Here is a 27,173-nt window from a genome sequence, read left to right on the forward strand (position 1 = left end):
TGCGTGTTACCTCTGCCACGTGTGCGAAGCTCCTTTTTGGACACCGTGGTATCGACTGCAGCAGGAAAAGACGAGCTTTTGTTAGCAGGCTCACGGGGTCGCCCTAGAAAGAGGACAGGCAGAGCCAGGTCAGGGTGCTGTGCTGGGAGGGTGTGGAGGCCACTGCCCCTGCAGACGGGCCTGGCCCTGCACCTGCCTGGCCCTGGAGCTCCAGGCTGTGGGCCGGAGTCGAGACCACACGCGTCTCCCCAGCCACGAAAAGGCAGGTCAGCTTCAGATACATGTCGACAGCAACGTGCAGGAAGGCTTCTTCCTTGAGAAGGGAGTCTTCCTCAAAGTAGGAGAGGAGACTGAATGTGGAGACAAAAGACATCACGTGATGCCCAGATTTCAGAGGCCACTGACAGCAGAGGTGCGGCCTTGCCCCTCTTGAGGGAGACTCACGGAGGCACCGAGATGGAGTCTCGGGGAAGGGGTGAGCACCCTTCCTGAGAGCGCCCAGTGGGGTGCACTCAGTTACCTGTAGAAGGCGGCCGGCAGCAGCCTGATGTGCTGGTCGGGGGCCAAGAGGAGGAGAGTGCGTCCCAGGCCCGCATCTGCAACACGGGGAGGGTGTCAGCAGTGTGGACCAGATGCCTGCCCCGCAGGGTCAGCGTCTCAGGACAAGTGATGTCCTCATGCGGCAGAGTAGAGCCTGGGGGCCGCTGGCATGGGGCTCAATGCCCCAGTGAATTATTTTGTTATTTAAACGAGTTTATATACGTAGCAAGAAGATAAACTTGCAGAAGTGATTTTTTTAAAAGTGGGCCTTAAGGAGGGGCTCATGTTTAACCAGCTAAAAGTTGCTTTTGCAGAGAAGGACTAAGCAGTCTGACCCCCAGGTCACCTGCATCCCCAGCAGAGGACAGGCTCCGTGGGTTCTCACCTGCCTCTGTCAACTGGAAGAGCCTCAGCCAGGAGATCCTCCTCCTCTGCAGACACCCCAGGATCTCAGCGCAGGTGTCCAGAGCCCTCAGGGAGTCAGCAGCCTGTGACCCACAGGAGAGAGAGTGACCCCAAGGTGGCCAGTGGGCAAGAAAGAGGTGTCCACTGGGGGCTTCTGGATGGACCCTCGGGGCCCAGGTCCTGAAATACGATGCCAAAAGGCACACGGCCTGGGGATTCTCTCTCCTGAGAAAGCCTTTGACACAAAGGTCCCAGGGTCCCCCTCAGAGACTCTAGCTCAGGCGTCTGGGGAGAACTGGGGACCCATGGTTTCAAGTGCCGTGGGCGGTGGTGCCAGCTGCTCCCACCTGCAGTGGAGGTGTCTGACTCACCTGCGGGCTCAGGTGTGCTGAGAGCAGGCCCATCAAGGAAAAAAAAAACAGGAAAACCAACAGCTGCAAATAAAAACAGGTACACTTACAACGTGAAAATTCCTTACACTGTGTTCCTCTAAATCAGTTCTAAATAGGGAATATAGAAATTCTCCCAACAAAAGTAGCCTGAAAACACACAGAACCTTCCCTGTGACTTTATGTGAAACTGACACCAAGCCCACGTCTCAGCAGCTAGGCAGCTTGTCACACAGGCATGTCCATCCTGAGCCGATTGGGGCCGGGGCTTAGCGGGGGAGGAGGGTGACTGTTCCCCAGGAGGACGCAGGTGCCTCCCTGCCCTGCAGACGTGGTGGGGGTGCCCCACGGCCTTAGGGCTGGACGGCCAGCCTGCCATTCGGAGCAGCCTTCCCTCTGCCCACCCTGTCTCCACGAGCAGCTGACGGCTGCATGTGTGTCCAGCTAGAGAGGCCCCAGGTCCCATGGGCAGCTGACCGCGCTGTGCTGGGCTGTGGTGCAGATAAGTGGAAGCTTATCCCCAGCAAACCCCAGAGTCAGAGTCCTGCTGAACCCAGAAACCCAGTGAGTTGTTCCTCCAGACAGTTACACACACTCCAAACCAGACGTCCTGAAAAGCACAGCGAGCCGAACCCTGAGAGATGACATGATTAGAACACAGAGAAAAGAAGTCTGGGGAAGGGTTTCACTGCTCACCTCCTCCCTCTGGCTGTCCAGCTTGCTCAGCACCCTCATGGTGTCTTCCTTCCTGGCCCGCCGAACTGCCAAGTGCAGAGCCGCCGCAGAGACCCAGGCGGGGCCAGGTGCGGGGGACGCCATGTCCGTGTCCAGGGAGAGGAGGCTGGGCAGAGATGTGAGTGTCACTATGGGGCCTCTGACCACCTCCCAGCAACAATCCCAGGTCCCTCCGCCAGTCAGGACACTGGCCACACCCACTCCTGTGCGTCCCCACCCCCCGTGACCCTCTGGTGGGCAGGCCTCTTTGCCCTCTCAGGGCCCAGTCTGGACATAGGAGATGGCCTGTCCACTGGGCTCTGCTTCCCCTTCACGCGGCCCCGCTCCAGGTGGAGATGTACAATGAGCAGCTTGGGGGCCGATGCCCACATTTACCTCCTGGCAAACTGCTGGGCCTCCTGCAGCCTCTGCAGCTCTGGGGGCAGCGGGCCCCGGGACCACTTCCTCCACCGGCAATGAAGCTCGGGCTCCAGGTGTGGCCACCACAGCTCACAGGAGAGAAAGGGCACCAACAGGTCAGTTCCCCCATCGAGATCTGGAACCTCGAGTGACCGCTGAAGATCTGGCTGGAGAGGTCCGCCCCGCTGGCCGACCCCGCCCCCAGCACCTCATGAAGGCTAAAGCAGCGCCACAGGGCGTCCTCGGCCTCCTCTGGAGAGAGGAGGCCTTGGCTAAGGGCGTAGCCTGTGTACAGAGTCTGCCACACACTGCCCCAGAGCTGGGCCTGGTGCTTGCTGTCCCTGCTGAGAGAGCTGGTGTTTTACACACACAGCGAGTTCCACCTGGCTGACGATGGCCCAGGTGAAACACCCAAACCGCTCGGGGACTGGCTCCCCAGACACGCTTCTGAACTGCAAGTGGGGCAGGGGTGACGCTGCCAAGGAGCCCTAGCGGGGCGCAGAGCCTGGCCACACCACCCCAAGGAGACGGCCAGGCCTACCAGAGCAGAGGTCAGAACCAGGGGGCACTTGGTCTGGCAGGCGGTCAGGGTCAGGTCGGCTGCCAGTGCAGGGTCACTGCTCCGTAAGCAGGCATTGAGGAGCCCCTGCGGGAGGACAGGCAGCCACATGCAGTGGTTTGTACCATGGACACCAGGGTCCAGCCCAGAGGCTTCAGCAGTAGCGCGGTGATGCAGGGGGAAAGGGAGTTACCCGGAAGAAGTGGACGGTGATGTCGTGGGTCAGGGCACCGTCGTGGAAGCATAAGTTTCTCTGTAAGACAGCAGAGGCCAGTGAAGAGGGGCCCGTGGGACCAGGAGTGGCAGTGTCTGCTGGACACAATGCTCCGGAAGGAAACACGCTGGGAACAGGCAGCCCAGCCACAGCACTGCCTCTGACCACAGCAGGCCAGCATCCTCTGCACCCCCCAGCCCCCAGCCCGCCAGCTCCGGTGCCAACACAGGGAACTCAGGCAGGCAGGGAACACACCGTCCTCGCCCCGCTGCCCCCCTGCCCCCAGCCAGACGCTTTCACAGGCCATTCTCAGCTGTAAGGGAAATAGCTTCGGAAAGAACTTAAAGAAAACGAAATCTCATTTCCTTTGCTTCCCCTGCTGTCTTGAAAGTGCTACACGAACACAGACAGACGGAGCTGGCTCAGCCTCCAGTCATATCTGCGCATTTTTCAGAAGCAAGAAACACCTTCAGGTGGAGATGCCACTCTCTGGAGATGTGCAGGGGGTCCTTCCTGACCCCGACTGGACACAGGTCACAGGGATGTCACCTTCAATAATACTGACACTTCCTGATACTGAGCGACGTGTGAAACATGAGGGGCACCACCCGGCTCCTGTGCACCCGAGACAGAAACCAGTGGGGACAGCCAAGTGGGCAGGGTGGTCTGCGACAGCCATGGGGCCAAAGTGGGGAAATGTGGGGAAGGTTCTGTGAAGGAATTGAGTCTTGCAGGGAGGAGCTGCCGCTGGTCTCTATGCCTCTTCAGCCCGTGTCCAGCTGGGTGAAGGACTCTCATGTGACCCAGAGTCACACTTCTTGTCCTCAGTGACCCCACGGGCATGGCATGCGCTGCGGCCATCGGCTCCATGCGACCATGGACACACTGGTGACCTTCCAAGAACCAGCCCTCAGGGACCAGACGCCTGCCCTGCCCGCACCCCAAGCTCCCTCTCCCACACCTACCAGCTCGGAGTTGACGAAGTGGAAGAAGTCGTCACAGCTGGGGGTGGCGGGCTGTCCTTCCTGGGGGTGGCTGAAGAGCAGGGAGGGGGGCAGGCCCAGAAGGATCCTTGGGGAGAAGGGAGGTGGTGGTGACGGTGCAGTCTGGCTCTTCCTTGAAAGCTCTCCCCTGGGGCTGTGGGCGGAGCACCTGTGCCCTGCTAGGCCCACAGACGCTCACAACGTGTCAACCAACTCCCAGCATAAACTCAAAAACCAACTGTTAGTTGGCAGTAACAACCCGGTGCCAGGGGGCACCCCCGTCTAACACACAGCTCCCTGACCTGGAAAGTTACCGCCTCTCACAGCTTAACTGTAAGCACAGCTTTGGGCACGTATGTATCTGGACGCGATTTCTTTAGGGAGAAACGAGTGGCATGTGGGAGGCCCCCCAAGCAGAGACCAGGGACACGGCTGTTACCGTTTGCATGTGAGCAGCTCCCGCTGTCTCTGAAGGCAGGTGGCCACGGCCCCCCCACCCGCCAGAGCCTGGAGCCGCCTGCGGAAAACCGTGAAGAGGAAGTGCCCCCGAGAAGGGGAGTGGCCGAGGGGCGCCGCCGGGACCTGCTCCAGGTCCCCAACCATCTCCTGGAAGAGAGCAAGGCCGAGATGTCCACATGCCTCGTCTCTGGTTCCAGAGACAAATGAGGGGGCTGACTCTCGTTCCCAGCAGGGATTCTGAAATGGGACTGGGAAAGAGGTCTCCAACGGGCAAGTGAGGATGACAAGTCTTTCTACTCGGAAGTCGTTGAAAATTCATTTTTGCAAAATTTTGCCATTTAAGAGCAGTTCAAAGAACACCCCTGCCGAGACCCGCCCCACAGACCACTGCTCTCCCCGGGGCGCACAAGCCCATGTGCACACACCCCCGCCGCAGAGCACCCGCGTCTGATCGCAGCCCCACAGTCACACTGTGCCACCCTCCCTGGAGGACAAGGGGCACGAGGAGAGGTCAGGGCCCCGACCCCCTCTTTTGTAGGCTGTTTCCTTCACTTGTAAGTAAATGTCCCCAGTGCTCCAAACCACACCCGCCATGGGTTCTCTTTCATTCCCCACATTTCTACGTGCTGGCACTTTTTGAGAGTGACAGCAGGAACACCGCCAAGAAGCACAGAATCCACCAGAAGAGAACCACACGTGTGCCTCCAGGTGCACCCGCCCAGTCAGGGGCCGTGGTCTGCTCACTCAGGTTCTGCCTTTAATGCCCTCAAGAGACCTGAGGAGAGCAGGCACGCTGCCTGAAAAACACACTTTCCATTTCACAGTGAGCCTCCAAGTGCTCCTGCCCTGAGTAGGTGACCCTTGAGCAGGAGTCTCCTGGCCTCCACATGCAGCAGCCAAGCGTTAAAAGGCAGAAAACAGGAGGAGCGGCCACGTTACTACCAAAGCTGGTATTACAGTTTCCTCTATTTCAAATGTCCAAAGCCTGGAGATGTTCCCCGTATCACAGCTTTTGTTTCTGTATTTCTGCTGTGTTCACAGTGATGTGAGTTCAGAGCACATGGTCACTGTGGTCTGAGCTGCTGTGTCTGGGACTCAGGTTTTCATTCTGCTTAGGTGCCTTAGGACGTTGTGGACGCTCACGATATATACCTTAATAGCACGTGGCTTAAATGCAGTGGACACCCTGAGTTTTGTAGCTTCTGACTCACCTGCAACCTGGAGAAAACATCCCGATTTCCTGTGCAGCTGCCAAGAGCCAAATCAGGGTTCTCTCTGTGGTCGTAGCTCCTTGAACTGAAATGAGAACACAGTGAGAGCCTCCTGAGTGCCCTAACCACAGTGGGCTTCCTGCCTCTCCTGCCTCCAGAGTGGTGTGTGGTCACAGGGCCGGGGGCCCGCGGGGACTATGGGACACTCTCAGTATCAACGACAGCTCCACTAACACGTCAGACAGTCGTGCACCACAGCCACACGGGTTTATCCCAAGAATGCAAGGTTGGCTCAACATCCACAAGGCACTCAACGCAAGGCATGTATCAGAATAAAAAACAAACCACATGGGTAAAGCATCAGACTAAATTCAACAGACTTTCATGACAAAAGACACTCAACAAGCTAGGAGTAAAAGGGACCTTCCTCAGCTGACGAAGGGCATCTATGAGAGACCCCAGGGCACATGCACCTAGTGACGAAAGACTGAAAACTGCCCCGAAGATCAGGGACAGAACGAAGTGTCCTCTCACCACTTCCATTCGACACCACACTGAAAGTTGTAGCCAGGACAGTGCAGGTGAAAGAGGAAAGAAAGACAGAAAAGGCACCCAGACTGGAAAGAGAAAGCCAAACCATCTCTATTCACTTTAGACAAGACCTTACGTACAGACAGTCCTAAAGAATCCACAGACAAAAGACCATCAAAGCAAATAAACGAGATCAGTGAAGTTGCAGGGTGTGAAATGAATGTACAAAACCTGTTGTATTTCTATTCAGTGGCAACGCATAATCCAAAAATGAAATTAAAACAACGATCCCATTTACAATGGTGCCAAAAAATCTTAAGAATAAATTCAGTCATGGAAATACAAGACTTATATGCTGCAAACTGTGAGACATTCTTGAAAAAAGGTAAAGATGACCTATTAAATAAAATGGAAAAAAATTACTCAAAATAGTAGAAAATATTTGCCACTCACTTACCTGATGAGGATCTGGTCTCCAGAATATATAAAGAACTCTTAAGACTCAGTACGCAAAACCAGTGTTAAATGGGCACAGGATCTGACTAGACACACAAGTGGTCAACAAGCACGTCAGGGAGCAGCACCCAGAGCTGTGATGAGATGGCCTGTGCGCTCGCCAGGGTGGACCACTGTTGGTGACAACGCGGAGAAACGAGCCCTCCTATCCTGCTGACATGACTGAAAGGGGGCGGTTTCAGAAAACAGTCCCATGGGACACAGAGAGCCCAGGGAAGATGGAGGGACAGGGTGCGCCGCTGTTCGCCCTGCAGTGCAGTGAGCGGACTGGACAGTGTGTTCATGGTCCTGGGAGAACAGAGGGGAAGGGGAAGGCCTCTGTCCTGTGTCGAGTCTGCTTGCCTGGACAGTGTTTCCTAGAGGAACAGTAGCCTCCTTCTCTGTGACCCAAAGCGTGGAAAACGCATGCTCGGAACCTCACCACCTTAACACGGCACCCGTGAGGAGAGTGATACAAAAACAGACCATGGAGGAGCCACGCCCTGCACGGCCAGGGGAGGCAGGTGGTCCAGGCCGGTGCATCCTGCACCTTGGATGGCAGCCCTGCTGCCCACCACGTGCTACACTTTCCTCCTCCTCACGTCTGCTGACCCTGCACACAGATGGCAAAGTCGCTGCTGCTGGCAAACACACACACACAGCAGGGCTTGCCATCAGGATATGTTCGATTGCACTTCCTATGACACAGACTGGACCGAGAGCACTAAAAACCACCAAAATCAAAAGTAAGACACTTTTTGGCACCAGCGTTCCTAACCTTTGGCAGGAGTCCATCAGCGCGTCTAGGAGGACGGAGCAGGCGGTTTCCAGGTCCCCATCACAGCCCCCAACAGCACAGGGCGCTGGGAGGAAGTGCTGGTGGAGGGCCCACTGGTGGAAGTCCCACCTGCAACAGCAACACCAGGGTCTGTGCCCAGAGAGGCTGGAGCCAGGGCCCCGCAGGGCCGGCAGGTGCACAGGGGCCGAGGGGAACATCTCTGGGACAAAGTAACTGAAACCGTAGCCCAGATGGCCACCCACAAGGCCGCCTCTTCACATCAAGAAGGAGACCCAGGCGCAGGTAACACGCTGCCCCAGCTGGCACAGAACTGCAGTCAGAGACGCAGGAAACCCCGTAGGTCTCAGCAGTCAACACACAGCGACCCAAGGGTGAGTGAGGGACGGTCGTTATGGGTCCACAGCAGAAAATCAGTCCCTGCCCCTCCTCCTGGAAGAGAGGTGGGGGCACGTGGAGGAAGCAGGCCTCGTGCAGACCTGACGGTGGAAATGCTCACTTGGTTGGAAAAGGCAGTGACCCCATCACCTTCCTTCCTCATTTCTACTTGTTCTGTCCAGCATCTGGACCGTGTGTGGGGAGGGCTCTGTCTACTCCAAGGCTCAAGGACGGCGGCCCCACCCCCAAACCACAGGACCCTCAGCACCCACTCACCCCAGGGCAACACACCTGATGCCTCACAACCCACAGGGGCTCAGACACCTGATGCCTCACAACCCACAGGGGCTCAGACCCCAGTCCCTCACTCCTGGCGTCACCACCTCAGAGGCAGGTGCTGGCCCAGTGCTCCTCCAAGCAGGCCCAGGACGCAGGCCCCACGTGGATGAGCTGGCTAACACGAGCCGAGACTCTCCTGGCACCCCCTGGCCCTGGCCAGGCGCAGCCTCCTCCTCCCTCCAGGGAGCCCTGGCTCCCACCGCCCCTCTCATGTCTCCACATTACAGACCCGCTTGCCATCCCCAGGCCCACACAGGGCACGGCTCTGCAAGGTCCCAGGGCCAGAGTGCCTGCTTGGGGTATATGTGCCCCGTGCGCCCTGACTGCATGCTACACCCAGCTTCCACGATGTTCTAGGAGTGTCTGGCAAATAGCAGGCCCTCAATTAATGTTTGTTGAATAAAAGAATAAATGATTACAATTGTACTCATAGGCTGTATGTTAAACTGAACATTAAATCGAGAATATAATGACAAAAATTAGCCTAGGATGACGTGGAAAACTGTGTAGCGTTCTACAGGGCAGACCCTCTAAACACTCACCTTTCTGTATCTGAGAGCACATCAGCTTCAGGCTGAATTTCCAGTTCCAGCTGCAACCAGTCTCTGTAGGTCAGCTGAAAGAGAAGGACCAGGTGACCAAACAGCACAGCAAGGATGACGCAGACCCCAGGGCTCTCGGCAGTAGAGAGCGTGGCGCCAAGCTGTGCTGACACCTCGGCTGTGAGCGAGCCTGGACGAAGACCCCACGCGCTGCCCGACTGAACTCTGAACGTGATGCTGGCCAGAACTGTTTAGACCGGCCTTTTACACTGAATTCTTCACTGTGCTGCCTGTTCTGGGTAACCTGTGGCATCTGCATCCACTTTCCAGGCACCGAGCTGGCAAATAACCAGAAAACACAGACTAGTCTCGAAACCTCAGTGTGTGAAACGCTGTGTCCCGGGACCGTGCACGCGGCACGCTCGTGGTTGTGTGAAGGCCAGAGCCGCTGACACCAGCAGGGACGCGTGTGTGGATGGTGGCTGTGGGTGCAGCTGCTCTAGGCCTGTCCCTGCTGGTGTCAAACACAGACTGTCAGACCTGCTCTTGTGTGGCTGATACAGTGAACAGGAAAGGAACAATAAAACAACCAGAAATTCTTTCTCTAAAGACCAAAACAAGTAGGTGGACATCCAAGAAATAAAGGGAAAGTCATGAAAAGATAGCAGAAACAGTCATGTGGGCTGTGCTCGGAGAAGCCCGGCCCCAGATCAGAGCCTGGCAGATACATTTAAAGTACATTTTTATTCACCCTTAAAATTTTCTGCAAAATGTTACAGTTGGGGGAACTGGGCAGAGAGGAGAGGGAATGTCTCCCTAATTTCTTACAGCTGCGTGTAAATCTGCACTGGTCCTAGGAGCGATTTCAGTCAAAGCCACAGACCCCGGAGCTGGGGGAAGGACAGGGACCTACGTGGAATCTGTCCTGCGCTGACAGTTCCTGGAAGGCTCTCCACCTCCACAGGCAAAGGGCGGCTCGCTGCCAGTCAGCGGAGGGCAAGCCCGGGGGCCTCCAGGGCAGGTCGGCTGGGGCTTCCTCCAAGGGGGCGTCCCGGGCTTCTGAGAGCAGCCTGAGCGTGAGGAACTGGAACTGGAAGCACATCGTGAGGCTGAGGAGTGCTCAGGGCCGGCCACACCCAGCAGCCTCAACGGACGGCTCATGCCTGTCTAAATGCCTCCCCGGGCTCAGTGCCCAGTGCACAAGCCTCCCCAGACTCCTGGCACCGGTCTCACGACTGAGTGCTCCAGCAGGGTGAGCACAGCACTGTCCGCGATGGGCTGTTCTGTCTGTCTTGGGCTGTTGGCAGATGAGACACCCCGCCTGCCCAGCTGACAGACCACAGGCTGCTAGAAGGGCACGCAGGCATGGGGTGCAGAGCAGGGGCACTCGGGGGTGGGCCCTGTCTGGGCCACGCCTCCCCATCACCACCCTGTGGCTTTAAGTCCTGGCACCTGGGACTCAGCCCCTCCCCACAGGACTGGGAGCACAGGGCTCCCGGAACCCCAGGCTGCTCCTCGCTGGCAGGGCCCAGGGGTCTGACACGGAGCCCGCAAGTGAGAACTTTACGAGAGGTGCTCCTTAAAACTCTGCAAACAGAGTAACACTGGTTCTCACTATAACTTCACCTCCACGCTTGACATTAAAGTTTCTAACACATCTTAAAATTTTCCTGGTCTTCTAATAAATACCACAACACTCACTGGATGAGGGAAGTCTTCAGAGAAAGTTTAGGATTCTTCTTTACATGGGAAGACACTTTTTACAAACACTTACCTTTTAATTTACCTACTTCATCAAGTATCTATTTCTTTGAGAAAAGGGAAGGTATTTGTACCTTCACCTTCCACCCTCATCTCAACTCAGACAGAAGGAAAAGGCCATGGCTCCCACGGGACAGCCTGCTAGGTTGGCACAGCGCCATGCCCAGGACGCAGGGGGCTCGAACCCCTGGCTAGAAATCTGCACAAACTGGAATTTATGGGAAAAGCAGGAAAAGGAACCCAACAGACATACCTTTTTTATAAGGCCTGGAGACAAACAACTGTACAAAATGTCACGTGACTGGGAAGAAAACTTACACAAAGAGTAAGAAATTGCCGCTGTACAAAATCTGAAAATAGAAAATAGAGACTGTAAGACAGAAATGTGATCCATGCAAAATAACGGTCAGAAGAAGAGTGAGTCTGAACTGAGAACAGCTCTACTGTGCAGCACGGGGAACTGCGTTCAGCATCTCGCAGTAACCTATGATGGAAAGAATATGAAAAGGAACATACGTTTGTGTACGGATGACTGAGACATGATGCCATCCACCAGACTCTGACACAACACTGTAAGCTGACTATACTTCAATAAAAGTAAATCAATAAATAAAAATTAACAAATGGACCGAGAGCATTCAAGCCAGATGGCTGGTCAGTCCTCACCCTCAGCCCCAGGCCTGGCCAGACAGCTCCTCCGAGCACACGGGAGATGGCCTGGGTCACCTCGTCTGGTCTGAGCTCTGTCCACACTGACTGGAGACTCAGAAACACATGAACATCCAGACTCTGCACATAAGGGCTTGTTTCACTGTGTGCCACCAGCCACAGCCAGAGAAAACGGGATGAAACCAGCAGATGCCGGAAGCGCGCTACGCCTGCCATCACGTGATGGCTCTCCTTCACCTGAGTGTTGGCAAATTACTCACTCTTTCCGCCCTAAAGAAGTCTCAGAACCAGAGAGAAGCATGTTCAGTTTCAGGCTGAGCCTCCGCACGTGGTGGTCTGTGAAATGCAGGGAGGCAGAGGCGCGGGGAGCAGACCTGGACTGAGGCCCAGAGAGTCAGGAAGGTGGGGAGGGAGGAATGCCTCCCAGAGGGGACTCGTCGTTGTTGCTGCAGGGGACTGCGGGGACGTAGGGGGCCGCATTCCTGTGCTTGTCTCTCAAGTCGTTCTATCCATGAAAGGGGACCCTGGTCCTAGCCAACAACTCCCACCAGAGCCTCCGGCTTCTGTCCTGACCGTCTGTCCATTCACCTCAGCAGCTGCGAAAACCTTTTGTACCTGAGTCACACGTGGACCCAGGGGCTCTGCCCACTCAGCACACTGCAACTCGGCCCTGCCGGCCCGGGGGGCGGCCACCCCACAGGCTCCAGACGCCCTGTTCACTCTCCAGGTCCTGGGAGGGGGCCTGGCGCACACGTGCAGTGGGTGCACACACGTAACTGGATGACAGGTCTCAAAACCCTTGGAGAAGAGTTTACCTCCGGACCAGACAGAGAGCCCCTCCCGACAGGGAAAGCCCAGACCTCACCAGAGGGGCGAGTCCAGCCACACACAAGGCAAGGTTCTGGACGGAGGCTCGCCAGGACGGTCAAGAGTGGCTGTCTGTGGAGCGCGTGTTTGTTTGCAGATTTTGCTGGATGAACACGAGTTACTTCTGATCAGAGGGGAACTCACTTCAGGCACAGCACTGAGGACTCCTTGGTCCCACATGGCAGGAGGCTGTCGAAGAGCTCGGGGACGGGGAGGCCGCTGGCAGGGGTGGGAGGGCCCACACGCACCTCCGGGAGTGCAGACCTGGACTCGCCGAGGTGGACGGCCAGGGCGGCCAACCCCAGCACGTGTGAGGCACTCAGGCTCGGGCCCTAAAATGGGAAAGAACAGTGACTCGGCATGGGGTGGAGGGGCATAGAGCCCACCTCCTGCTAAAGGGAGGCGGCAGCCCTACCTGGTGGCGGAGCAGCTGGCAGAGCCTGGTGAGCACAGCGGGGAGAAGCCTGCGTCTGCACAGGGTCTTCACAAAGCGGGTGGCCCAGGGGCCCTGCCTGTGGGGGCAGCCATGGAGACCAGTGGCAGCCTGGCCCTGCTCGGCCCTCCCAGAGTCCAGCAGACAAGCAGTCAGGCCCCGGAGATGCAAGAACAAACCATGTTTCCCAACAGTGGGGTCTCCTGTGGTGCCCTCACCTCCCGCCAAGTCCTGCTTGAGTGAAGCCAGCCCCTGGCTCACCCCCCCAACAACCAGCGCAGCAGGAAGTCGGGGGCAGGGCCAGGGACCCGGGCTAAGAGCTGGACGCCTCTGCACAGAGCACGCAGGCTGCCCCCAGGACAGCTCCCAACTGCCAGGGAGCCATGGCAGCGTCTACCTGTCGGGGGGTGCGATGCTGGAGGCTGCCATGAGGTTCTGGCAGAAAGATGTCAGCAGGAGATCCACCACCTGAGTGGAGAGAGACCGTCTTAGGGCCCAGGAGCCTGACGTCACACTGTCCACACCCTGAAGGGCAGGGCCACGACCAAGCTACAGAGATGGCAACACAGCGCGTGTCTGGAGAGTAAGCTGTGACACAACGTGGGGACGCAGCAGGCCACGGCCGAGCAGGGCCACGAGCAGCCTCTGCTGCGTATGCCCCTCAGACCAGCACTCTGCACAGACAGCACTGCCCACTCCCGACACCTAGTTCACATGCGGCTCTAGCCTTAACTTCTGCACAAGCCAGGGTGCTCACCCCCGCGCCCCCTCCTGCATCCCACACGCACCCTCCGCTCCTGCCCTTCCAGCTCGGGAGCAAGGATGCTGAGCTGAACCACAGGCTCCACGCTGCTGTCGTCCTCGCCGAGGCCCAGGGTGGCGCCGAGCCTCTCGGAAATCACTGCCACCTGAGCCAACAGGCCTGAAAGGAGACCAAGGGAGCAGAGCGGGAGTGCGGGGAGCGGCTGGCGGGGCTGGCGGGCCCCCCCACCGACCAGGAGGCTCAGGCAGCAGCCCTGGCCACCACTACTGCCGTCTCTTTGGTGCGACCCTCTCCTCCCACCATGGTCCACCAGCCGACAGCGAAACCGGTTGTCCCCAGGGCGGGTGGTCACGTGGAGACACGCACAGCGCCACCAGCTCCTGGATTACCGAGGCCTGGGGCAGTCCTTCACCACATGGTATTTAAATTCTCCGACTGAAATTGCTCACCACCTCCCCCACGTCCCACCAACGTGAGGACCCACAGCCCTGGTGCCACCTCTGCTGCTTTTAAGAACATGGGAGACCTGACCTGTTGGCCACCCTGCTGAAGCACTGGAGCTCACACAGGCCCCAAGTCTCCAAGGAACAGAGTTCAGAAAGGCCACACTGGCCATGAGACCAGGCCCTCAGCTCTCGGCAGGAGCACAGCTGAGGCAGAGCCGAGCTGCTGTCAGCACGGTGGATCCCTGAACAACGCCAGGCCTGGAGCTCCCCACCTCTGCATGACTGAAATTCGTGTGTGACTTCTGACCCCCAGAACGCACCTCCTACAGCTCACTGGAAACACGCAGATGACCACGTGTCCTGTGTCACGCACGAATCCACATACATCGTATGCATTCATGACATACCTTGTTTTTTGGTACTCCTAGGCTATGTGGCTTATCTACAATTTTTTTTCAAATTGTCACAAATCTCAAAAACAATTTCAGTATACGTATTGAAAAAAGATCTGCACGTGCTGAGTGGACCGGTGGTTCAAGGGTAGACTGTCCTTCCCCTGTCTCATGGAACCATGAGTTCATAATAAATAAAAATCCATGAGAGTTACCAGGTAAACACAAAGCTTCTTCAGTTTCTGCATTTCCCATGAGAAACACCTGAAAGTGCCGGGGGCTCAGTTTTCTGCCTCACAGACTGAGGGCCGCTTCGTGCTCTGGACGGCCCTTGCTCACTCCATAGCCCTATTTCATAAAAAACATCCCAGAGACAGAGGCCCAGTGCTGAGAGCAGGAGCTCCAGGCATGCAGGTAACAGAACAGCCCTAACCCTAGGAAGGCAGCTCTCCCGCCACCGGTCTATCGGGACGCCAAACAGCAGAACATTCGTCTCCTAGAACAGAGGCTCTGGGACAGCCCGAGTGTCTGTGGTCAGGCCTCACTGCCCAGTGCTGCCCTGCTGGGAAGACACGCTGACCCGCATCCTTACAGGACACGGCCCAGCCCTGAGCTCACCCACCAACACCCACTGCCCGTCCTCACCATCATGCTGGGTGGGGTCGGTCAACAGGGCCCTGAGCTCCCCCAGGGCAGCCGTGAGCAGGCCCAGGGGCTCCTCTGCGCTGCGGGGCTCCTCCTTCCCTCCTGGGGCTGCACCTGAGAGACAGGAGGTGGTCTCAACAATCAGGCCAGACGACATGGGCCTCACTGTGCCCGGGTCCTCTGCGCAGGACACACGGGGGATGAGGGCTCCGTGTGGAGGGAGTGAAATCCTCTCCCTGATGTCGACGCCAACGTCACATCAAAAACTAAAATGCTTATAAAGAAGTTCACAAAAACCATGGTTCTGCTCACAGCATCACCAGAAGCGTTGACAAGCATGTGTGTGAGGAAGACCAGAAGCACACGGAGGGAGGCTGGCCAGGACAGCAGAATTCTGGACAGAGGATGATTTATTCCATTTCTCAAACTGTTTTTGTTTTGTTTTGTTTTTGGGGGGGAGGTACTTAGGTTTATTTATTTATTTATTTATGTTTGGAGGAGGTTCTGGGGATTGAACCCAGGACCTCGTGCATACTGAGCACGCACTCCACCACTTGAGCTGTACCCTCCCCAACCCGTTTCTCAAACTCTCAAGCAGCACTGTGACTTACGTTTTTTACAATAGGACTTTAAAATCAGTGCACAAGGGAGGATTATCAGGTGTCAACATACGTGAATAGGTTTACTAACAGAGATTAGCCCTGTCAGACACAGCGCTAGAAAACACCCTCGAGGCCCCCAGAAGTAGGACCACCGGGTCAGGAAAGGAGGAGCAGAGCCTCACGCTGCAGCGGACCCAGCCCCACGGCCCCCAGCACCCCGTCTGCCAGGTGTTTCAACACTGGTGCAACAGGTGGCGTCTCCATGGAAACTATCAGAGTCGTAAAAGGGGGGCTTTGGCAGACAGACTAGGAAACAGAACTGCAGGTGTTGGCAGGGGCGGCCAGCCAGCAGCAGCCCCACCTTCACACTCACTGACACATGCTTTCACACATTCGGTCTGGGTCCAAATCACCCACCCCTAGAAGCAGAAGATCCCAACCGTCCAAACAGCCAAAAAGCTGTGGGCAGACCCCCACCAGGGCACGCTGCAGAAGCAGGGGAGCAGCCTCGGGCCTAGCTTGTCACTGGGACCTAGAGCCTGAATTCAGACAGGCAGACAGAAAGCATGCCACGACCCCAGCAGGGCACACAGGGGGCAAACGGGGAAGTGCACCTCGTCCTCCACGCGTGCTCTCAGGGACCAGAGTGACATCCCAGGTGACCTTCTTGGTGTCAGGACTGCTCCGGGGCCGGGCAGTCTCTGAAGCCATAGCTCTGGCCAGAACCCAGAGTGACACAACCAGGCCAGCACCGACCAGGGCACCACTGACACATCTGGTCACTGGGAAGTGGATGGGCCGTGTCGGGGCCCAGCCCCAGTGGCCTTACCTTCCGGCCCCGTCTCTGCAGCAGCGGCACAGGCTTGGCAGTAGGAGGAGTACAGAGACGGGGGGATTTTATCTGCTCTGGGTCAGGAGAGAGCATCACAATAAATCAGCTGCGACTCAAATTAATTCTCAAGCTGAGATTCCAAAACTATCATAAAATAAAAACATGCCATACAACGAATCTAAATAAATTACACAACACCACACAGCATCACCTTGTTTTTAGGAAAAAAGGTTGTACACATGGATTTAAATAGTCCTGGCGGCTTCATAACACGCCCTATGTCGTTATGAGTCGTTTCTGCTGGATAGTGAGATTATAAATGATTCTCACTTTTCTCGTTCAAATCTTGATAATTCCCAAATTTCAGAAGTGAACCTCTCCCGTCTCTTTTCCTTCTTTGCTTACAGTGTCCTCCTTCCATGATTATGTACCAAAAACACTTTCTTTAGTTCCCTGAACAATCATCCTAAAAGTTGACTGAAAAATGCTAACTGATGATACTCAGAATCAAAGAAATTTTCTCTTCAATATCTTAACCAACTAATTCTGAACCAAGTTTTTATAAATAAAACACACATGTGGTAAGACACACTCCTCCACAAAAGCACCACGATGCCCTGGGGACAGAGGCGCCCTTACTTACCGCTTCAGGGACTCCACGAGGGCTGCCCGGGAATCGGGGACTGCCGGGAGCTGAGAGGAAAGGCAGGTCTGGGTGAGGTGCCAACAGGAGCCCCGCTCCCTGCTGACCCGGCCCCAGGCACACGGGACGCATACTGACCACTCGCGGAGTGAGCAGGGCGGGGAGAAAGTGGGACAGGTAGTAGGGCCTCCGGAACACGCTGCAACAGAGAAGGGCAGGCTTAGGGGCCCCACCCAGGGCCGGACGGCCCGGCCGAGGACAGCACAGACACCTTCCTCTGGGACGGGCCCTGCGTGTTGACACACTTTTAAGTCTTTTTTGTCACTGTCTAGGAACATTTCACACTAAGGTACCCTGTGCTGGTGACCACCCTGAGCCCGGGCAATCAGGGACGTGGCTGGGTCCCTGGGTGTGGCCGTGGGGTCAGGGTTCACCCAAGGCCATGAGGCCGACCGTGGAAAAATCTGGGCACTGGAATCGGTTCACGTCCCCCACGTGCCCCACATGGCAGCAACCAGATTCCAGGTATTTTGGGGGTCACACCAAATCCAACAGCTTAACTCCTTGCACTGGCTTCACACTAGGCAGCAATGACGCATTAATTTAGAAAGCATCACTGCCACACAGAGGCCAGGCCTGTCCTGGCCTGGCCCTCTGAGCAGTCCGTGCTTCACACACGTCGTGTGAGGCCCTGGCACCACCGCGCAGCAGACCCGAGGGGCTCGGACAGCTCTGGCAGCGGGAACACACCTGGCCTCCAGGACGGCGGCAGGAATCTTCCCAGTTTGCATGAACACCGCGATGGCCTTCTCCACATCTTGGGATGCCTGGCTGTGGGGCTGGGTCCGGGCGGGGAGGGCGGAAAAGAACGGAGCATTTAGAAGAAAAGACAGGAGTGGAGCAGAGCCACGGTTTCATCCTCTCAGGGTGAGAGCCGGCCAGGGAGCACTCAGACAACCTCCCCATAGACCACATGCCGCTCACACCCTCAGGAAGCTCAGCACTGGGAAGCCACTGCCCAGCCCCCGCCCTGCCCTTCTGGGGGAGTGAGCAGTTCCCACAAGAGACTTCCAGGTGAGAAGGCACAGAGACCTCATTTTTGAGATTTCTAAAAATCATGATATGGCAACTTGGGAGCAAAAATTAACCTTAAATGCAAAACCATCAAATATTTTAAAATATTCAAGCAATAGCGTCTACGCAGGCTCCCCAGAGATGCACAGCTTTTCATTCAGAGGGCCTTAAAACACACACAATCCCCACAGCCAGCTGATGTACGGTTCACGTAAACAGTTAACACCTTCTTTTCTAACTCCTAGAAGAACATGGCCCTGCCCTGCCCAGCTTTTCAGAGACACACACCACGGGAGGCCCTAGAGAAGGGTTCCTGTGCGTGGTGAGCCCTGCTGCTCCAACACCTTCGGGATGGCTCGCCCCAGCTCACCAGACACACCAGGGCCCCGACAGAGAAGGCGCAGATGCCCGGAGGCCCAGGGCCGTTACCTCTGCGACATCTCCAGCTGACAACAGGGCCCCGTAGAGTCCCGTGTTCTCTATGGAAACCTGTGGAGAGGGGCACACGTGAGGACCCTGGCGGGCGCTGCCTCTGTGGAGAGGGGACACAGGCAGCAGGCAAGGCTGAAACGCACCTTGAGGTCGGCCAGGCGCGTCCTGGCCAGTGAGACGTAGTCGGTGAGGAGGGAGCGGTACCTGCTGGGTACCAGTGGCGGGTGGAGAATGTGCACCTGGGGACGAGGGTGGAGCGGGGTGACGCCAGCCCACAAACTGTCCCCGACTTCCCAGGGAGACACCTGTGCCAACCCTGACAGGAAAGTTAGACAGTTTGCTAAAGACACAGGGCAAAGGCTGGGCGCGGACAGACGGAACCTGGGTAAGGGTCTCCACCTGTGGCTGCCAATGTCCCGCAGAAGCGGGCAGGCCAGGCGGAAAGGGGTGCAGTCACAGAGCCGACCCTTGGCCCCCAGATGGGAGGGAGGACTCCAGCCACAGCACAGAAGTAGAGCTCGGGGCGGCCAGGCAGGGTGGGCGGGGACTCTGGACTCTGGGGGCGGTGCCCTGGGCGTCACTGGTGACAAGCACACGCTCCAGCCCTCGTATGCTGGTCTAGGAATTCTTTGAAATCAAATAACAAGTTTCTTTAAAAAAAGGTGAGAATCATTTTCCAAGTGCCCTACCCCCAAAACAAAAGCTGAGCACAGCTACCTAACCGAAAAAGGAAGCAAGGCATGTGTTAATCAGGAGAGTAACACACACAGTGCTAAAACATGTACACCAGGGCATAAAACCTTCCACTCCCGGAAGAGACGGCCCCGGCAGCCAGGAGTGTCTTCTTCCCAAGATTCCTCCTCCAACACAGAAATACGTCATTTTTTCAAATAACAAAACCAGGACCCACGACACCCGTGCTCCTGGTGTCAGGCGGCGGGGGTGGAGACCGTGGCTGGCATACCCGCTTTCCCCTTCTGAAGGGCTGTGCGTGCCTCACTGAAGGATCTACCTCTCACCCACCAGCTCCTAGGACAACATGTGGCTGGTTTCTGGGCAGTTATGCTGGGAAACGTGCCCCGACACCCCCAGCGTGACCGCCATCTGTGGGGGAAGCTCAGGAGGTGCCCGGGTGTGACGTCCATGGACTGGGGACCGAGCAGCTCACCTGCAGGTACCGGGGGGCCTCGAAGGGTACGAGGTCGGACAGGAACTTGAAAAGGAAGACCAAGGCCCTCTTGCTGCTGCCATGGGGGCCCCGCATGCTGCTGAAGGAGGCCTGCGAGGAGAGAGAGCATGAGGCCATGGCAGGAGGACCTGCCTCAAAGACAGCATGGAAATGGACGCAGCCACCCCAGCTCACTTATCTCCAGACGTCCCGGCTGTGCCCTGGCCAAAGAGAGGGGCTGAAAGTTTATTTAAAAAATTAAAAATATGCTCCTGTAGGCAGCAGTAACCCTGTACCTTTCTGTGGACCTCAGAGGCGTCACCCACACTGAGGTCCACGCCCGTCTGTGAGTGGACGCGACCCCTGTGGGGAGGCACCCAGGTGGGTGGGCCCTCGGGACAAAGTGCCCGGGTCACAACATGAGAGCAAACCCTCCCTTCCAGCAACAGGGGCGCCAGGGGCAAGGAGGTTCTGAGGAGGCATCAGGCCTGAGTGTGTACTGACAGGTCACGTGGGCCTCACGGCAGCCACCATGTGCACCCGGGGCGGCCTGCCCTCCCACGTGCACCAGGGTTCTCCCTAACAAACACGCGGATGGCCAGACAGGAGAGCCGACAGAACACATAGTCAGTGAGCCCGTGCACGTCCAGCGAGGTCCCTGCCTGAGGAGAGAGCTTCGGGGAGTGAGAGAATCAAGCCCACCGCCCCTGGACACGCTAGGCGCAGAGCTGTGCGGACACTGGAGGGAGGCAAGCTCTCCAAAGAGGCAGCAGCTACTCTGCCCAGGACCCTGCAAAGCTGTCACACACGCAGACGCCCCCAGGTGTGGGGGGCTCAGCAGGCCCAGGGCTGGGGGGACTCTCCGCACCGAGGGGAGACAGTCCCAGGACAGCATGGTCTGCGCTCGTTCTTGCTCTCACCGACGAGCGGTCCCCACAGAGCTGACCATGGAACGCGCTCCCTCTGGCACTCGAGCTGGGGACACAACAGGTGCCGGCAGGGTGCTCGGCAGCTCACCTGGAACCAGTCTGCATAGGACAGGAACGCAGAGGGGCCCTCCAGCGCGGCCTGACGCACAACCAGGAATGCAGTGACCATGCTGTCCAGGTCACAGCTCCCGAACGCACGGGCCAGCAAACGGGCCACCCAACCTAGACGAGAAGGGAGTTGCGGCAGGGGTCAAGGACCCAGCATTCCAGGCAAGAGGGTCCGCGTGACACTGACTTCCAGGTAGCCAGCCCGCAGGAGGAGCTCACCAAGCAGGGGGCAGGACTTAGCGCACCTGCCGGCAGGCGAGGACTTTCACCCTCCCTGAGCTGGCGCAGTGATTATACCCACAGGCTTCAGGCTAACCCCCAAACACTGGTCCACAAGCCATGTGCACACACGCACACACACAGGACAGACGGGGCTCCCACCCCAGCGCACCGGTAACCAGCTGCTGGGCATCCGGCAAGCAGACCACCATCGCAGACACGCAGGACAGCACGTGCTGCCAGTTCACCTCACAGGTTTCCAGAACTTCTTGCAAATGGCTGACCAGCTCCTCAGGGCTCAGGGCCACCAAGAGCTGAAACAAAGTGTCAAAGCCAGACACCCACCTCCCCCAGCTCCCCAGCGGACACAACCTGGCCTGGAGACGCCAAGCCTCCCTGTGCCCGGCGGGCAGCACCGGCCGGAGGGAGGCCTCCGTTTCAGCACAAGGGGCTCTGCCCAGAGGACTACTTCAGCGTCTGGACCCCAGGCGACAGCACAGACGTGGCAGCCAAGTCTCACAAAGCAGGTCTCAGATCCCCTCATCCCAACACCAGCAGTGGGTGCAGCCCCGACACTCACCCTGCGGTACAGACTGGTGAGCAGAGGGTGGGACCTCGCGAAGGTCCACTCTCTCTGCATTTGAACAGCATCAGAAACTTCATTGAGAGGGAAAGAAAAATGTCAAGTCAGTAATCGTCAAAAAGCTTCAACGTCAAAGAACTACTTTGTTTTTAATTTGCACTTTTCCAAATGTAAGTGAGGTTCACCGTTTCCCCGTTTGTTAACTGTTTTCTGTTACCAAATTTGTGTGTCTCTGGCAATCCTTTATCGTATTTGCTACAATTATTCTCTAATCCATCAGTTACATTTTGCTTTTGCTTTTACACTTCCACTGTCAGTAAGAAGTCAGTGAGGACAGTGCTGGCAGGATGGACCAACAGGCCAGGGCCCCCCCAACCATGCCAGGCAGAGGACATGTGCTGGCCGATGATGACACAGTGTCAAATGCTTTTAAGAAAACTGTGCAGCTACGTAAAGAAATACTGATACGACATATAAAAACAGAACCTTGGAATTTACTGTATGAGCACTGTTTTCACTGTCTATCTAGGAAAGACACGAAGGGCTTCCTGTTAAAGATACCCTACTCTGGTGACACGATGTGTGACACTCCTTAAAATTTTCTTTACGGGAAAGCGTCACAGTCAACAAGACAATATGCAATGACAAACTGAGGGTCTTGCAGTGTTCACATCCGGGGCTGAGCTCCTGCCTGGGGAGGTGCCCGCACACCAGGACCCACCTTTCAGCACAGGCTTGTGGGTGAGGATCTGGGTCAGAGTATGAAAGAAAAACCTCTTTGGAGAGTCTGTTGAAATTATACCATGATACGTGTGTCCACTGAACGTGCTGAACCTGCAGATGCAGCAGGAAGAGGCTCTTAGGGAAGGAGACCCACAAGGCTCCACATCCAGCAGCCAACCTCACGCTCAGACCTCCAGGCCCCTGGTGCCAAACCCACCCAAGCCCTGACACTGCCCTGGCCAGGCTGCCGCACTGCAGACAGAAACGGGATCCAGAGAAGTGCCATCTCAACAGGACAGAGATCAAAGGCAATGGAGAGGGTCGAGTGGAGGAGCCGGAAAGTCAGAGTGAGGACTGGGAGGGCTGGCCTCCATGGACCAGACGTGCCGGGGCCACAGGGCCTGTAGCCAATGGCAGGCCCGGGCCAGGGAACGGCCCAGTGCACAGCCCCAGCTTCCCCACCAGTGAACCAGGAGTCGGAGGCAGCGGGCTGTGCCCAGTCTCTGAGCGCCTGGCACACGGAGCCTCTCACACGCATAGCCCTCCTGGAGCCAAGCACGCCCCGTGACAGATGCAGGGAGGGCGTCCATGAGAGGAAGCAGGATGGAGGGGGGTGACTCGGCAGATGGCAGTGCCGCCACTCCTCAGGGGACAGAATCCAGGGTCCCTGCAGCCACACACATGCGGTGAGGAGGCGTGGGCTGGGGGCAGGGCACGGGGGCGCCAGGGAGGCTGGCCCCCCGGACTGGGAGAGGTGTGACTTAGCTTAAGTTTTGGTAATTAATTTAAAACCAGCAGCAGCAGGACAGTGGTGATCTGACACTCAGGATTGGTGTGAGCAACCTGGTCGGGCTCGTCAGGAAAACAAAATACACCACAAAGCAGCATTCTGTGCCCAGCTTAAATAAAGCACTGGACCCTACAGCAGGTCAGAGGACTGCTGAAGTAACTGGGGTACAGCAGTCAGGAGACACGTAAGTGAAACATGGGAAGGGCGAGGAAGCCTGCAAATGCTGGGAAACCTCCCAGAAGAGCCGCCACTTCAGGGGGCCTCACCCCACATCACTCTGAAGCAAACCCGACACTCCCAGGCTCAGTCCACAAGGACGAAGACGGACACTCCCTCAGGACCACGGACAGCAGGCCCCACGGGGGTGCCCCTGACCCAGAGAGGGCACAGTTCCCACAGGAAGGGCCCATCTGCAGAGAGCGCAGGCAGGCCACAGGGTTTCTCCCAGCCGTCACCCTCTCCTCACACCTTCACAGTGGCAGGGAAAGGATCACTGATCCCTGCAGAGGGACCCACACCCCTGGGACCTGTCCGCCAGCAGGAAACCCCTGTGAACTTACCAGCCCCTCGCTGTCCTGTGCTCGGGGGACTCCTCCTTTATCCCGCCAGCCAGAGCCTCCAATGCGACTGAGGCAGAAATCAGACACACATCGTCACCATCACCAGAAGTGGCCCCTGACCAAGTGTTTCCGGGCAAGTCAGGTAATGGGTCTCTGGAGTCACAGACCCCCCGGGCCTCCCAAACCCCCATGACATAAGCCCTTCAAGCTTCCAAGTGTCTCGGTGGTACCAGACTTAAACCCCGAAGCCAATCACTATGTGCAGGCAATAAAACGCTTCCCTGATTAGCCATTAAACGACCACTGCTGCTGCTCTGAAGATAAACCGTGAAGCCACCGAAATGAAGAGGAGGGGAGAGGGGGATAAGCCCAGCAAATTCAGAACAAGTCTCAGCCAGAGAAGGGCCTCCCGGGACCCGGACTTGGACCGGAAAGTGAGAACCACGGGAATCCCCACCAGCAAGTGCGTCACCCACAGCCGGGGCCACAGAGCCACGCACACGTGAGCATCCTCCCAAGGACAGCCGCGGCGACCTGTCAACACAGAGCACCGCGGTCACCCACGGGCGTGGGACACCAGCCATTTCTCCGAAGGGAGAGGACACCGGCCTTTACGAAGAGCCACCCTGCCGAGATGCCTCCCGGGTCCAGACGCTGCCCCACCGGGAGGGAGCCGAGCGACAGGCAGGAGGCCCATCATGCCCGCCCCCCTCCCCCGGCCCGGGCCCCTGCCAGCCTCCCCGCATGGGCTCCACCAAGGAGAGCCCATCTCGGCCAGTACCAGTCAGGGGCCCCCTCCCGTCCTGTCCCAAGCGCAGGCCAGGACTCTGCACCACGTGGAAGGCCTTGAGCCTCGAGAGGGTTGGGAACCAGAGACGTGGGGAGAAACCACTGCCAGGCCACCTCCCACACCACCAGCAAACCACACGTCCCCATGACAGGTGTGGGTGGAGCATGGGCCAGGGTACAGGAGCTCCAGACAATGACCACTTCGCAGGGGCTACCCCTCACGCTGTGGCGTGTCTCACAGTGCGGCCTAGACTGCATACTCCTCACTCCTACCTGGGGCGTCTGCTCCAGCTTCACGCTTCTCCTCAGATCCACACCTTTCTGGAAGCCGCTCAACACAAGCAAGCGCACAATATCTGAAAACCACAGAGCCAAAGCACTTACATACACCGTGGCCTCTGACCAGCTGTGAATCACACAGACCACCAGCTCCAGAGGGGCTGTGGGGACAGCTGCTCCTGCCCCGGGAGCCCATCTGACCCCACCGCATTCACAGCCCAGCCAGCCGGAGCCCTTCCTCAGCTGCAGTCTTCTTCCTGCTGCTCCATTCAAAGGGCGACACTTACAGCTGATCGAGTTTACAGAAAGGATTTTCTCCCTTAAGACAGACAGACAGCGTCTTCTAAGGGCTCTTGTGGACTTTCTCTCTGGCCAATCCCCTGTACCACAGCCAAGGAGGGCTCTCCAGGACCTGGAAACACTGTGGGGAATGAGGCAGGAGACAGACTCCTGCCTTCCGAAAAGAAGAGAGCCCAGGGGACTGAAATTAGATTTTCTGTCAAATGTCAATTTAAACTTAATCTGGGACCAGATTACAGGGTTCAGGAATAGTAAATAGCGCATGTCACAGAAAGTTTTAGGAAAAAGGAGTGCGCCTTTTGCAAAGGAAAAAGATCTACGAGCCACCTGTAAGGAGCCCCACCTTTCATCTAAGTTTTCATTTATTTGTGGATCTCACTCCTCCGGGGTTGCTGGCAATGGCAGGGGTCTGCTGACTTGGAGGAGCAGAGGCCAGGGCCTGCTCCGGTGGAGAGCTGCCCAGAAGAACGCAGGCGTGCCGCCGAGGCATTCCACAACAGGCAGCCCTGCTCGCCGAGTCCAGCACTTAGACAAGGGTTCCTGCCCAGGGTCCCACCCCACTTCTCCAGGGAACCTGGAGGGGCTGGGTGTAGCTCAGTGGTAGAGCAAATGCTTAGCATGCATGGGGTCCTCAGTTCAATCCCCAGTGCATCCACTAAATAAAAATTAAAAATAAAACAAAACAAGGTAAAATAAAATTATAAAATAACCCCTTAGAGCTGAGCCCTGGAAAGTCAGTGGCCTCGCCTCAACCGCCTCACAAGTACTCTCCCGCTCACTCGTGGCCTGGGACGGAGGACGGCCCTTCCCTCGGCTCGCCAGGATCCGTAACAACAAACCTGTGGCTGCTTCCTTTGTGGGGGTGTACAGAAACCGCACCTCCCATCGAAACAGCACTGCGGCTCTCCCTTCCGCGCAGTGGGAGCCGTGTGGGTGGTGTGCGCCCCTTGTTCAGCAGGCCACAGCCTACACACCTCTCACATACCAGCTCCAGCCCCAGCACCATGGGTCACTAGGCCAACTCAGTTTCCACACAACTCAAGTTAAACTCAAACCCACAAAGGCAGGTGTGGACTGAGATGACTTCATGCTCCCACGTGAGAGTGGGGGAGCCGTGCTTCCTGCGAATCATCACAGCGAACAGCATCCCCACTGGTCTACATCAACTGTCCCCAGGAATCTACTTCCATGGTGCACTTACCAGTAAGCACGGCCCTGCCGATGTCAGCCTGTGGACAGGGCGCTTCTATATGCTCACACAGGAGGCGTAGGTTCCTGAAGAGCCAGGCCACCACGGCCTGGACGTTGGCCTGGCTGGGGACACAAGCACACAGCTCACCCCAACCCCACCACTCCACTGCCATCAGGCCATTTCCTCCACACCCACTCTGCTGGACGCTCAGGCCACTGAGAGCAAGCTAGCAACTGTCCCAGCCTCCCCACCCATGCCACAACAGGGCCCGCTCACAAGAGGAGTCAGGGACGTCTGTCATCGATGGTAAAAATCGTTTTTTCCAAATAGTTTATTTATTCGGAGTAGCTTACTACTGCTGGGGGAAAAAAGCTCAGCAATAAAAAATTGATGAGCCAGTAGCAACGACGGCCTCTAGGTGTCCACAAGGCCTCCGCTGTGCAGAACACCGTGCACCTGAAACCTTACTACCTGAAACCTTACCGCAGGCAGGGAGGTAGGTGGGGGCCTCACCCGCCTCACTGTCACATCTGCACTTCCCTGGTGACTAGTGATGCTGAACAGCTTCTCACACGCTTGGCTGCTTGTATACCTTCTTTAGAGAAATGTTAACTGAAACCCTTTGTCCACTCTTACACCGGATCTTCTCTCTGCCTCTGTACTGCTGAAGCATCAGGACAGAGCACCAGATTCTGTCAGCTGCGAGCTGCGTCTGTTAAGATGGTGACTCTTGTCCTTCACGCTGCTAACGTGCTGATTAATTTCCAATGTTAAACCATCCTCGCCTTTGGGGGACAGATCTCCCTTATGGTGTTTAAGCCTTTTGGATGTTGCTGGACTCACTCTGCAAATATTTTGCTGAGAATTTTTGCATCTGTATTCACTAGGGATATTGGTCTGTGGTTTTCTTGTCTTGTGATAATATTGTCCAGCTTTGATGTGGGTATTACTGGCTTCATGGATAAGCTGGGAAGTGTTCCATCCTTCTTTACTTTCTGG

General features: G+C 56.9%; 1 protein-coding gene across 4 annotated transcripts in view; it reads right to left on the bottom strand.

Annotated features, from left to right (window-relative positions):
- FANCA (FA complementation group A) overlaps positions 1-27,173 on the bottom strand; it is a 37,097-nt gene that overhangs the window by 375 nt on the left and 9,549 nt on the right. For 2 of the 4 annotated variants that reach the window (XM_072946860.1, XM_072946861.1), the window contains exons 7-42: positions 26,184-26,296; positions 24,677-24,759; positions 24,115-24,148; positions 23,615-23,681; positions 22,263-22,375; positions 21,539-21,615; positions 21,131-21,272; positions 20,720-20,853; positions 19,703-19,813; positions 18,678-18,773; positions 18,532-18,591; positions 17,779-17,867; positions 17,167-17,227; positions 17,029-17,078; positions 16,383-16,459; positions 14,952-15,065; positions 13,494-13,627; positions 13,103-13,173; positions 12,688-12,784; positions 12,417-12,604; positions 10,990-11,086; positions 9,889-10,065; positions 8,976-9,049; positions 7,699-7,827; positions 5,895-5,979; positions 4,664-4,830; positions 4,207-4,312; positions 3,221-3,280; positions 3,010-3,114; positions 2,445-2,557; positions 2,031-2,175; positions 1,317-1,379; positions 926-1,028; positions 521-596; positions 197-350; positions 11-103 (exon numbers count right to left, since the gene is read on the bottom strand). In XM_072946860.1, coding sequence (XP_072802961.1) covers positions 11-103; positions 197-350; positions 521-596; positions 926-1,028; positions 1,317-1,379; positions 2,031-2,175; positions 2,445-2,557; positions 3,010-3,114; positions 3,221-3,280; positions 4,207-4,312; positions 4,664-4,830; positions 5,895-5,979; positions 7,699-7,827; positions 8,976-9,049; positions 9,889-10,065; positions 10,990-11,086; positions 12,417-12,604; positions 12,688-12,784; positions 13,103-13,173; positions 13,494-13,627; positions 14,952-15,065; positions 16,383-16,459; positions 17,029-17,078; positions 17,167-17,227; positions 17,779-17,867; positions 18,532-18,591; positions 18,678-18,773; positions 19,703-19,813; positions 20,720-20,853; positions 21,131-21,272; positions 21,539-21,615; positions 22,263-22,375; positions 23,615-23,681; positions 24,115-24,148; positions 24,677-24,759; positions 26,184-26,296 — 3,658 coding nt within the window. The remainder of the gene's footprint in view (positions 1-10; positions 104-196; positions 351-520; positions 597-925; positions 1,029-1,316; positions 1,380-2,030; positions 2,176-2,444; positions 2,558-3,009; positions 3,115-3,220; positions 3,281-4,206; positions 4,313-4,663; positions 4,831-5,894; positions 5,980-7,698; positions 7,828-8,975; positions 9,050-9,888; positions 10,066-10,989; positions 11,087-12,416; positions 12,605-12,687; positions 12,785-13,102; positions 13,174-13,493; positions 13,628-14,951; positions 15,066-16,382; positions 16,460-17,028; positions 17,079-17,166; positions 17,228-17,778; positions 17,868-18,531; positions 18,592-18,677; positions 18,774-19,702; positions 19,814-20,719; positions 20,854-21,130; positions 21,273-21,538; positions 21,616-22,262; positions 22,376-23,614; positions 23,682-24,114; positions 24,149-24,676; positions 24,760-26,183; positions 26,297-27,173) is intronic. The other 2 variants (XM_072946862.1, XM_072946863.1) reach the window with 2 other exon arrangements.

The sequence above is a fragment of the Vicugna pacos genome, chromosome 21 (assembly GCF_048564905.1).
Source record: "Vicugna pacos chromosome 21, VicPac4, whole genome shotgun sequence".
In the NCBI taxonomy this organism is placed as follows: Eukaryota; Metazoa; Chordata; class Mammalia; order Artiodactyla; family Camelidae; genus Vicugna; species Vicugna pacos.